This window comes from Megalobrama amblycephala, linkage group LG1 (genome assembly GCF_018812025.1).
Source record: "Megalobrama amblycephala isolate DHTTF-2021 linkage group LG1, ASM1881202v1, whole genome shotgun sequence".
Taxonomy (NCBI): Eukaryota; Metazoa; Chordata; class Actinopteri; order Cypriniformes; family Xenocyprididae; genus Megalobrama; species Megalobrama amblycephala.
Window position 1 is genome coordinate 74,202,619 of NC_063044.1, and position 12,776 is coordinate 74,215,394.

General features: G+C 43.5%; 1 protein-coding gene across 1 annotated transcript; it reads left to right on the forward strand.

Moving 5' to 3' along the window:
• The first annotated feature begins 4,040 nt into the window (after nt 1–4,040).
• On the forward strand, nt 4,041–7,699 carry LOC125279608. The gene is made up of 4 exons (XM_048209521.1): nt 4,041–5,007; nt 5,113–5,196; nt 5,665–5,759; nt 5,946–7,699. The coding sequence occupies exons 1-4, from the start codon at nt 4,041–4,043 to the stop codon at nt 7,497–7,499; spliced, it is 2,700 nt and encodes an 899-aa protein (XP_048065478.1). The 3' UTR covers nt 7,500–7,699.
• The last annotated feature ends 5,077 nt before the right edge of the window (nt 7,700–12,776 follow it).

Consider the following 12,776-nt stretch of genomic DNA (forward strand, 5'->3'; position numbering starts at 1 on the left):
TTTCACAGACAAACATAAGCAGACCATTTTAATTATTAGTATGTAATTGAAATTAAGAACAGGACTGTTTGAACTTCCACTGAAACCATGGAACAAATGCGATTATAAACCTTCCTCCTATGTCCCACATTTTACTCTCAAATTTAATCAGGATTGTATAAAAAACTTAAATTGTACCGCTGACTATACATTATTTAAGGCTTTTTATTAGGGATGCACAATATTTATCAGACAGATAAATTATCAGGCAATATGGGTGAAAATGACGTAATTTTTATTGCTTTAAAAAAAATAAATGAAATCTGATAACTAGATCCAATAAAGTCCACTTGTTGGTAAATCAATCAACCAGTCTGATTTATCCGAGATTCATCCGCTTTCCGAGTGCAAGCGACTCCAGCTTTAAAACTAAAGCTCATTACGATGTCTTGTTTAGTCTGTAAGTTTTTCCTGTGTGGCAGTGGATGACAATGCCAGTTTTAACACAACAAATCTTATATCTCACTTGAAAGGTTGTCATCACGACAAAGCTGAATTAAAAAAATTATGAAGCAGCAGCTACCAGCACTAAGCCTAAAACACAGAGCGTTGATGTCCCCGTTCAGCGAGCATTTGAAAATTGTAAAAAGTTTTCCAGAGATAGAGAAAAGGCTAAAGCCATAAACGACAAAGTAATGCAATTTTTAGTCCTTTTTGACCAGGTTAGTACAGCATTTGGAGCCACATTACACCCTTCTGAGCCGCAGCTTCTTCTCTGGTGTTTCCCTCCCTGCCTTGTACGATTTGGTCGCCACACACATTCATAATTTGATCGAGAAGGGTGGACTTAGCATGAGTTTCACCATGGACATTTGGACATCTGACGTTAACCCGGTCAGACATGCAAAAGGACTTGCTGGACTCACAGGAGTGCTCCAGATCACATACAGGGACAATGATATGCCAAGATTTCGAAATCATGTTCAAACAGAGGAATATAAGAGAAGACAGAGTGCATGTTGTGCTCAGAGATAGTGCATGCAATATGACTAAGGCGATGGAGGAATGTGGGCTTGCAAGCATGGGCCGTATGGCACACACCTTACAGCTCACTGTAAACAAGGCTGTGCTGAGCCAAAAAAGCATCAACAGAGTGTGTTTTCGATCTGCAGGAAAATGGCTGGCCAAGCAATGAAAAGGAAAAATTGCAGGCCAGAGTGAACTGTGCATCAGAGAATGTGGAAGAGCCGAAAGTGAAGACGACCAAGGCAGATAGTGGCAATGTTTCCCTAGTATTGTCCCCAGTGGCGCAAAAATGGGGTATGTAGTATATGCAGTGCATAGGGGCGCTGCACGGAGGGGGACGGCATTGTGCCAAAACTTCTTTGAAAATCTTTTTGAATAAAACGTTTAAAGGTGCCCTAGAATTAAAAATTGAATTTACCTCAGCATAGTTGAATAACAAGAGTTCAGTACATGGAAATGACATACAGTGAGTCTCAAACTCCATTGTTTCCTCCTTCTTGTATAAATCTCATTTGTTTAAAAGACCTCCGAAGAACAGGCGAATCTCAACATAACACCGACTGTTACGCAACAGTCGGGATCATTAATATGTACGCCCACAATATTTGCATATGCCAGCCCATGTTCAAGGCATTACACAAGGGCAGCCAGTATTAACGTCTGGATCTGTGCACAGCTGAATCATCAGACTAGGTAAGCAAGCAAGAACAACAGCGAAAAATGGCAGATGGAGCAATAATAACTGACATGATCCATGATATCATGATATTTTTAGTGATATTTGTAAATTGTCTTTCTAAATGTTTCGTTAGCATGTTGCTAATGTACTGTTAAATGTGGTTAAAGTTACCATCGTTTATTACTGTATTCATGGAGACAAGAGCCGTCGCTATTTTCATTATTAAACACTTGCAGTCTGTATAATTCATAAACACAACTTCATTCTTTATAAATCTCTCCAACAGTGTGTAATGTTAGCTTTAGCCACAGAGCACTATCAAACTCATTCAGAATCAAATGTAAACATCCAAATAAATACTATACTCACATAATCCGATGCATGCATGCAGTATGCATGTCGAACACTTTGTAAAGAACCATTTGAGGGTTATATTAGCTGTGTAAACTTTGTTTATGCACTGTTTAAGGCAAGCGCGAGCTCTGTGGGCATGGAGCACAAGAATTAAAGGGGCCGCAGCCTATATATCGGTGCATAGTTAATGATGCCCTAAAATAGGCAGTTAAAAAAATGAATTAAAAAAAATGTATGGGGTATTTTGAGCTGAAACTTCACAGACACATTCAGGGGACACCTTAGACTTATATTACATCTTTTAAAAAGACGTTCTGGGCACCTTTAAAAATACATTTAAAAATGATGTTTGTTGAAAAATTATGTTTGTTTAGCATTTTAATTAAATTAGTAAAAAATATATATATTTTTATTATATATGGTGCTATCAACTGCTCACCATTTCGACAAGAGCCGTTGCTCTGTTATGGACAGTCACATGTCCAAAATGGACAGAGGAGGGAAGCTGTCTGGGGCGCAGAACAGAAAACGTAAAAAAGAAAATAAAAAAATTGTGTCTTAAAATGAGGACATCGATGTCCAAGTGAATAACAAGAAATTGGTAAGCGTAACCCATCATTATCACTGTAAGTCTTTGATATCATACACCGGTCGGTCTGTGTGTTGCGCCGCTTCAAGTCTTTTATAAATGGTCCGCTGAATCATGGTGTCACTTTTGTAAAACACAGATTCAGAAATGAAACACTGTATTGCGTGGAGATGAACAGTTCTGCTTTGTCTTTATAGTTTCATTGGCAAAACTGAACAAAACAGACAATAATTTGTCTAAAATAACACTGTTGTACTGAAATCCGTTACTTTTGTGATACTATTTTACTCATATGATAAATATGAGACAAAAACTCAATAAGTGGCATTTTTGCTCCAATATCTTGAGTTTTATGGACATAAAACATTTTCAGTTGGTTAAACATAGAAATGAAAGTTCACCTGCTACCTTAAACATGTGAGTTAACTCAACTTGAAGATAACCTTTGTTTCAACTCACAAATAATCAAGACAACACATTACTCTTGACTATATGTCACATATATGTCATATATAAGTCACAATTAGACAAACATAATGCAGTTAACATAATAACATACAAAAATATAATCATGTCTTTATTTAACATCCCATTAATCATTCACAGTGTTTTGAAAAAAGAAAAGATCAGAGTGGGCAGTTTAACTGCTTAAGACAAACAAGGACTCATGAACAACAACCACAACACTAAAAAAAACAGATGTGGGTCAAAAAACAAACAATGTTCACATACTTTTTCTAGCACTGTGAATGCTTAATGGGTTCTGTTCAATAAAGGCATGAAAGAAAATTATTGTTTGTGTCACATTGGTTTTCGTCTATACTTGTGACTGTGATGAAGATCAGACAACAGTTTTATGACAAATTAATGCAGAAAACCAACCAAGTCCAAAAGGTTCATATATGTTTTCTTGCCACTGTACTAGAGAATATAGTGTGTGTGTGTATGCAGTATAACCGGTGTTACCATACCCTTGCAATGTTTACAAAGTACTCTGACAAATATTGCCAGTTTATATTACTGACCACCATAATAATGTTTGTTCAGTAAACCTTATTTGATTGTAATCTCTCATTTACACACACACACACCCATATATATACATACTGTATTATTACTAGCAGGAAATATAATGAAGTTATATTTCTCCCAAAATCTAGTAAACACTAACACATACATTTTTCAAGTCTTTAAATAATCACTTCATTATGTTTCATTAACGTAGTTCAGGAGGAACAAGTCAAATAACCTACCCAATCATTACGTCATCTTAATGATTACGTCATCTCAACCAGCTGTCAACAATCTGTAATCAACGTATCTACCCAATCAGCATGAGTTCAGGCCTGTATATAATCACAGTCAAAACTCACCCAAAGATCCTCGACAGTTTCCAGAATAGGTTCGCCTAAAATGTCGGAAATCGAACTCTTCCCGTCCGATGATGAGTCTCTATATTCACAGACTCTTTCGCCGAACCGCGCCATCCCAAGGAGCAGCCATGCGCCGCCAGGTGCCGTCGCTGAGTCTCCGACTCCATTGCGCGGCCGTCAGCCTATCCGCTCCACTATCCGTAGTCCAAGGCGGCTAGACCAGCCCTCTCCTCCACCGGTGAGACACACACCTTCTTCCTCATCGTCATCATCATCATCATCATCATCCTCCTACTCTATGGCTCAACCAACCATTCCTGCAATCGAGAAATGGACAGTGCTGGGATTAAGGCAAGCTCTGATCAGCGCGGATGTCCATTTCTCGAGACGGATGAATAAACCCGAGTTATATAAATTATATTCAAGCCTGCAGTCAACTTGCGCTCCCTTTAAACCCCTTTCTCCCTCTAAGAAAACGACTTCAAGCAGCAAAGGTAAAAAACCACGTACCTCTCAAACTCAGTCTTCCTCTACAGCAAGACCAGTTCAACGCCGATCGTCTGGTAAGGGCAGCGGGCCTTCAGCGAGCCTGGGCCGAGCCCCAGATTCCGCCGCTGCTACGCCGCACCCTCCTCCTTCTACTCAGCCTCTTTCCGCGGGTTTCTCCAGCACCGCCCCCCGTACGGAATTACCCGCCTCTACCAGTGGTTGTCTTCCCCCTAGCGTGAGGCTGCCTCCGCTAGCGGGGCAGGCTCAACCTGTACTGCTCACTGTCTCGAATTCTCCTCAACGTTCGTGGCCTGCGGCTCCTGACGTGAGGTTGCCTCCGCAAGAATCGCAAGCCCGAACAACTTTTCCTTCTCCTTCCCCTCTCGCTAACACTTTTCCCCAGCTGTGGCCTACAGCAGCCCCTAGCGTGAGGATGCCTCCGTTAGCGGCACAGGCCCAGCCGCTTTATTCTTTACCTCAACCTTCTCTCTCCTTCCCCGTCGCTTCCCAAGGTCCAGGTGCCATCTCAAGCGCGAGGCTGCCTCCGTTTTCAGTGTCGGCCCCGGATTTTCTCCCTCAAAACATTCTCCCTCAAGCAAAATCACAATTTTCTTTGTTCACAGCTACACCGATGCCCATTCCTCCAAACGCCATCGCTTTGGAACCGCCCCCTGTCGCCGGCAATATCAGAGCGCAGATTCTATCAGGTGCAGACATCGATCTATCATCACTCCTTTCCCTGCTTCCCCCACCTGATTCTAATCGCCAGATTAATTGTGGTGACTTTTCAGTCACTTTAAAAAATCCAAATAATTCCTCATCCCGAATCCTTTCATTTTCTGAATTTTGCATCGCATTCAGTAGATTCACCGAAATCATTTGTGCTGTTTTCCCCCATAGGAGACGCGAGCTGAATGACTATCTCGCGATAGTGGCAGAGCTCGCGTTATCCTATGGGGGATCTCATTTTTACACTTACCACAAGCTGTTTTCAGCAAAATGCGCCGTTCGTATCGCTCAGTGGAATCAGTGCCCCTACTGGGGCGCGCTGGACACTGATCTCCACAATAAAATCTTCCTGGGCGTTCGAAATATTTCCTGCGCAGTCTGTAGGTCGCTCGCCCATTCCACCATGACTTGTCCCCAAGTAAATCCGTCAATTCCTCCTATTCCAGTCCCCAACCAAGAGAAATCAACGAGTTACGTTCCACGGCCAGCTACAAACTCCGACTCATTCGGAAGAGGCGCAGCTTTTTCCTCCAGACGTCAGGTCTGCAACCACTTCAATACAGGCGGCTGCCTAAGAAATCGCTGTCGTTTTTTGCATATTTGCAATTACTGCGGCGGCGCCCACGCCCGCACTGTATGCCCTGTACAAAAATCTACCAATAAAAATTCCAAAAATTACTTGTCGACTCCTGTGAATATTTTACGTCTGTCATCTGAATTGTCTCAGCACCCCGATCCCGAATTTACCAAATATTTGCTGTCTGGTCTCGAACATGGTTTTGAACCAGGTCTAGAAAGCATTCCCTCACAAAATATGATTTGTGATAATCTTCAATCTGCTCTTACAGAACCCGACACAGTGGACGAATTGATCAATAAGGAAGTTAATTCTGGCTTCATGATCGGACCTTTTGATATTCCTCCTTTCGAACACTTTCGCATCAGCCCTATTGGAGTGGCTACAAGGAAATTCTCCGGTAAAAAACGTTTAATAATCGACCTCTCAGCCCCGCACAATTCTCCGTCTCCAAGCATAAACAGCCTCATTCCACTCGAAGAATTTTCTCTTCAGTACCATGATATTGACCAAGCAATACTGTTAATCAAAAACGCCGGTCGTGGTTCTTGGCTCGCCAAAGTCGACATTACTTCAGCATTTAAAGTGATGCCCATCCACCCAGACTCCTGGCATTTATTTGGCGTCCGTTGGCATGAAAAATATTACTTCGCCGTCCGCCTAACCTTCGGCTGCAAAAGCAGCCCCAAGATTTTTGACATGCTGTCAGAAGCAATTTGCTGGATTCTTTCCAACAACTACGCAATTCCTTACCTTATTCACCTGCTCGACGACTTCTTAATAATTTCGCCTCCTGATGCCATCCCAGCAGCGCATCTCACTACAGTCCAAAAGGTTTTTTCCGAGCTGGGAGTTCCGATCGCCCAGGACAAAACCAGTGGCCCAGCCACGTCCATCGAATTCCTGGGCATCAGTCTGGACACCGTCAAATTCCAGGCCTCTCTACCGAAAGAGAAAATCGACAGAATAATTCTGGTCTCTTCCACGTTGCTAGACAGCCCAAGTTGCTCAAAGCGCGAACTTCTGTCTCTGCTCGGCCACCTAAACTTCGCTATGCGTATAATCCCGCAAGGCCGCCCTTTCATCTCGCATCTTCTCTCTCTCGCATCCTCCGTCGCTGCGTTAGAAGACCAAATCTCCCTAACTAATCCATGCCGTGACGAACTAAAATTATGGATAACCTTCCTTAAACAGTGGAACGGATTATCTTTTTTCTATAATACGTTGGTGTCCCTTCCAATCGATATTCAGCTCTACACCGACGCAGCTCCCTCCATTGGCTTTGGGGGATTTTATCAAGGCCGTTGGTTCGCATCTACTTGGCCACCTCAGCTCTTAGATGCGACGCATTTCCCAGCCTCTTCAGCGTTGTTTGAACTTTATCCTCTCGTCGTCGCAGCTTTTCTATGGGGGAAAGAATGGTCCACAAACAACATAATCGTCTACTGCGACAATGAAGCAACGGTGCATTGCATTAATAAAACCCGCTCGCATGCACCAGCTATGATGCCACTCCTAAGACGCCTTATTTGGATAGCAGCTTGCGATCAATTTATCATAACAGCTAAGCACGTACCCGGGTCAAAAAATGAAATTGCTGACTCTCTCTCACGCTTTGCTTTCCAGAAATTCAGACAGCTGGCTCCAGAAGCGGACCCCAACCCGACGCCAGTACCTCACTATTCAGAATTAATCTTCCCATAAACCACTCTATGAGACCACTGCTTGACGCTTCTCTCAATTCGATCTTTGAAGCTTTTTCCCCACGAACCCTCCAATCATATTTAACAGCTTGGAGATGTTTTAAAACTTTTCATCTAATTTTTAACTTGCCGTTCCCAGATTTCTCTCTGCTCACCATTACGTCTTTCATCTCTTACCTCAACACAGCCAAGAGCCTCCAGGTTGGTTCCATTAAAGGCTATTTAAGTGGAATCCAGTTTTTTCACAAATTAATTTTCGGCTCACCCTCCTGTGAAATAACAAACTCGCAGACATCACTGCTTATTAAAGGCATCCAAAAAACCCATCCTACCCGCCCAGATGTTAGACAACCTCTAACATTAGACTTACTCACCAGATGTATCCGTACTCTCCGTCTAGGATACCATTCTATTAACACCGCTCGCACTTTGGATGCCATGTTCATTTTGGCTTTTTTCGGTTTCCTCAGATGCTCTGAACTCGCCATTACCTCCAATTTTAATCCTAAAATCCACCCCACCATTTCAGATCTATGCTTGTTAGACAATGAAACCTTCTCCTACTTTATCAAACAGAGTAAAACTGACCAGACCAAAAAAGGCCATTTCATTTACATCTTCAACCTCCAATCACCTATACAACCATACCAAACTCTCCAGTCCTACCTCCATTTCAAGAATTCACAAACCAAATCCCCTTCAGATCCACTCTTTACAGATGATTCAAACCACCCAGTCACACGTTTTTGGTTTCAAAAACATCTCAAATTGATCTTGATCCAATCTGGCATCCCAGCGGAACACTTTTCAAGCCACTCTTTTCGCATAGGAGCGGCGACCACAGCTGCCCAAAAAGGTCTCTCCCAGCAACAGATCCAAGCTCTCGGTCGTTGGTCATCCGAAGCCTTCAAAAGCTACATCAGATCTAACCGCTTCCACATCAAAAAAGCACACCAAACCCTCATCAGTTAAACCAACTCGCTAAAACCTTCTCGTGGGGCTTACCCATCCGATCGCAGTGAGTATTGAACTCCCGTCGGATGCCGCAAGAGCCCCAATCTAAAATTTCTAAACGTCCACCCACCATCAGCAGGGGTTAACCGTCCGATCGCAGTGAGTATTGAACTCCCGTCGGATGCTGCAAGAGCCCCAATCTAAAAATTTCTAAACGTCCACCCACCATCAGCAGGGGTTAACCGTCCGATCGCAGTGAGTATTGAACTCCCGTCGGATGCCGCAAGAGCCCCAATCTAAAATTTCTAAACGTCCACCCACCATCAGCAGGGGTTAACCGTCCGATCGCAGTGAGTATTGAACTCCCGTCGGATGCCGCAAGAGCCCCAATCTAAAATTTCTAAACGTCCACCCACCATCAGCAGGGGTTAACCGTCCGATCGCAGTGAGTATTGAACTCCCGTCGGATGCCGCAAGAGCCCCAATCTAAAATTTCTAAACGTCCACCCACCGTCAGCAGGGGTTAACCGTCCGATCGCAGTGAGTATTGAACTCCCGTCGGATGCTGCAAGAGCCCCAATCCAAAATTTCTAAACGTCCACCCACCATCAGCAGGGGTTAACCGTCCGATCGCAGTGAGTATTGAACTCCCGTCGGATGCCGCAAGAGCCCCAATCTAAAATTTCTAAACGTCCACCCACCATCAGCAGGGGTTAACCGTCCGATCGCAGTGAGTATTGAACTCCCGTCAGATAGAACCTTCTCGATCACGCAGACAGCTTTCTCCTTGCAAACATCAGCCTTATTTCTATTTTTTTTTTTTGGGGGGGGTCACAGTTTCAGTTTTCGGCTGCTGTCCGTAGTTAACTCTCGCTTTTTGGGGGGTACTCTGTGTTCGGGCCGATTACCGAGCTCGGAGCCCTCTCCCCGGACAGCACGCCAAATACGTTTACCAATTTATTTACCTGACTTATTTGTAAGTGTGAACTCGTGAAATTATGTTTCATTAACGTAGTTCAGGAGGAACAAGTCAAATAACCTACCCAATCATTACGTCATCTTAATGATTACGTCATCTCAACCAGCTGTCAACAATCTGTAATCAACGTATCTACCCAATCAGCATGAGTTCAGGCCTGTATATAATCACAGTCAAAACTCACCCAAAGATCCTCGACAGTTTCCAGAATCCCTCCACCACCCCGTCTCCTCACACTCTCTGGGTTACTTCATATAATCTAAAAGGGGGGGGGGGTACTCTGTGTTCGGGCCGATTACCGAGCTCGGAGCCCTCTCCCCGGACAGCACGCCAAATACGTTTACCAATTTATTTACCTGACTTATTTGTAAGTGTGAACTCGTGAACTAGAGACCATCGTACTTTACAGTCTTAAAACAATAGGACACGAGTGTATTAATGTGAAGCATATGTAAAATGCAAATGGTATGGTAAATGGTATAAAAAATCTGGATTATACTGATCCCATCAGAAGGGTGGATTTCAGGAACAAAAATGTAATAAAACTTTAAAATTGGTTAAAATATAAATTTTTATCATGTAATATACATACACATATATATTTTTTATTTACACTTGATTAGTTTAACTGTTGAAGTAATAAATTAGAAGAAGACATTATAATATTTAGCCTTTCAGTAGCCTACTGTAAAGTAAAACAGAGATTTGGTGCCAAAAGATAATCCCCAAACAGCTGTAAATATAAAAAATATTATATTTCATTCAAAGTGTTTTTTTTTTTTTTTTTTTTTTTTTTTTTTATCATAATGTTTGTAAACTACATTGACATAATCATAAGAAATGAACCAGTCAAAAGTTATTTGCATGCGAACACAAAGTTTTTCGGTGGCACACTACGCAGAACTTTTCTGAGAGAACGCAAAATAATTTAATTCCCAATATTTTATTCACAATAGAACATAGATAACATAACAAATGTTTAAACTGAGAAATTTTACACTTTTATCCACTAAATGAGCTCATTTTAAATTTGATACCTGCTACAGGTCTCAAAAAAGTTGGCACGGGGGCAACAAATGGCTGAAAATGCAAGACATTTTGAAAATATTTAGCTGGGAGAACATCTAGAAACTAATTAAGTTAATTGATATCAGGTCTCAGAGTCTCTCAGAAGTAAAGATGGGCAAAGCTGTAAAAGAGTGTGTAAAAAGATTGTGGAATACTTTAAAAACAGTGCTCCTCAACGTCAAAATGCAAAGGCTTTACAAATATCATCATCTAAAGTGCATAATCATCATCAAAAGATTCAGAGTATCTCCCTAGTCTCCCTTTAGGAGACTAAATCCGCCTCGCCTTTCCTCCTCACCCTCTTGGGATCTGACCCTGGTACTTCTCTCCGGGGTCATCCCTTCGAACCTTTGCAATCGGTCGAGTTAAAAGTACTGTCCCTTAAGACCGTCCTCCTGGTTGCATTGGCTTCGCTTAGAGGGTAGGGGACCTGCACGCATTTTCGGTCGACGAATCGTGCCTGGAATTCGGGCCTGGGGATTCTCACGTTATCCTGAGACTCCGGCCCGGATATGTGCCCAAGGTTCCTACCACTCCCTTCAGAGATCAGGTAGTGAACCTGCAAGCGCTGCCCTCGGAGGAGGCAGACCCAGCCCTGGCTTCACTCTGTCCAGTTCGCGCTCTGCGCGTTTACGCAGAACTCGAAGCTTCAGGACCTCAGATCAGCTCTTGTCTGTTATGGAGGCCAGCAGAAGGGAAAGGCTGTCTCCAAGCAGAGGATGGCCCACTGGATAGTGGATGCCATTGCCCTGTCGTACGATTCCCAGGGCATGCCGTGCCCGTTCAGGTTGAGAGCTCACTCCCCTAGAGCAGTGGCTTCTTCCTGGGCGCTGGCTCAAGGCGCCTCGCTGACAGATATCTGTAGAGCTGCGGGCTGGGCGACACCCAACACGTTTGCTAGGTTGTATAGCTTACGTGTAGAGCCGGTATCTTCCCGTGTACTCGCTTCAACCAGCCGGTAGACGCGTTGTACCTGCTCTTTGTGTCGGCTTGCAATGCCATTCCCGCCCTCTGGGCCGGATACGTGCATCTTTGACTCCAGTCGTGTTCCCCGGTTGGCGAACCCTGTTGAGCTCCTCCGCCCCCCTGCGGCGTGTCTGTTGCCAGGCCAACATCCGTTCCTGACGTTGTCTGTTGGCTGGGTACCATATGTCATGACCCCTCTACGTGAGCGGTCCCATATGTGTATCATCCACTGAGATGACTCCCTACGGTCAGCCCGTGTCTTTCCCTGAGCAGGGTTACTCTGCTGTCTCCTGTCAAATGAGTCTCCCCCTACTTAGGTGGGGCCATTCCAGGGACTTCGTATGCGTACTGCCCTAGCGTCAGACCATATGTACAGGTCCTTCTCAAAAAATTAGCATATTGTGATAAAGTTCATTATTTTCCATAATGTAATGAAAAAAATTAAACTTTCATATATTTTAGATTCATTGCACACCAACTGAAATATTTCAGGTCTTTTATTGTTTTAATACTGATGATTTTGGCATACAGCTCATGAAAACCCAAAATTCCTATCTCAAAAAATTAGCATATCATGAAAAGGTTCTCTAAACGAGCTATTAACCTAATCATCTGAATCAACTAATTAACTCTAAACACCTGCAAAAGATTCCTGAGGCTTTTAAAAACTCCCAGCCTGGTTCATTACTCAAAACCGCAATCATGGGTAAGACTGCCGACCTGACTGCTGTCCAGAAGGCCATCATTGACACCCTCAAGCGAGAGGGTAAGACACAGAAAGAAATTTCTGAACGAATAGGCTGTTCCCAGAGTGCTGTATCAAGGCACCTCAGTGGGAAGTCTGTGGGAAGGAAAAAGTGTGGCAAAAAACGCTGCACAACGAGAAGAGGTGACCGGACCTCATGCTCAGTTTTGCATGTCATTCGGAAATCAAGGTGCCAGAGCCTGGAGGAAGACTGGGGAGAAGGAAATGCCAAAATGCCTGAAGTCCAGTGTCAAGTACCCACAGTCAGTGATGGTCTGGGGTGCCATGTCAGCTGCTGGTGTTGGTCCACTGTGTTTTATCAAGGGCAGGGTCAATGCAGCTAGCTATCAGGAGATTTTGGAGCACTTTATGCTTCCATCTGCTGAAAAGCTTTATGGAGATGAAGATTTCGTTTTTCAGCACGACCTGGCACCTGCTCACAGTGCCAAAACCACTGGTAAATGGTTTACTGACCATGGTATTACTGTGCTCAATTGGCCTGCCAACTCTCCTGACCTGAACCCCATAGAGAATCTGTGGGATATTGTGAAGAGAAAGTTGAGAGA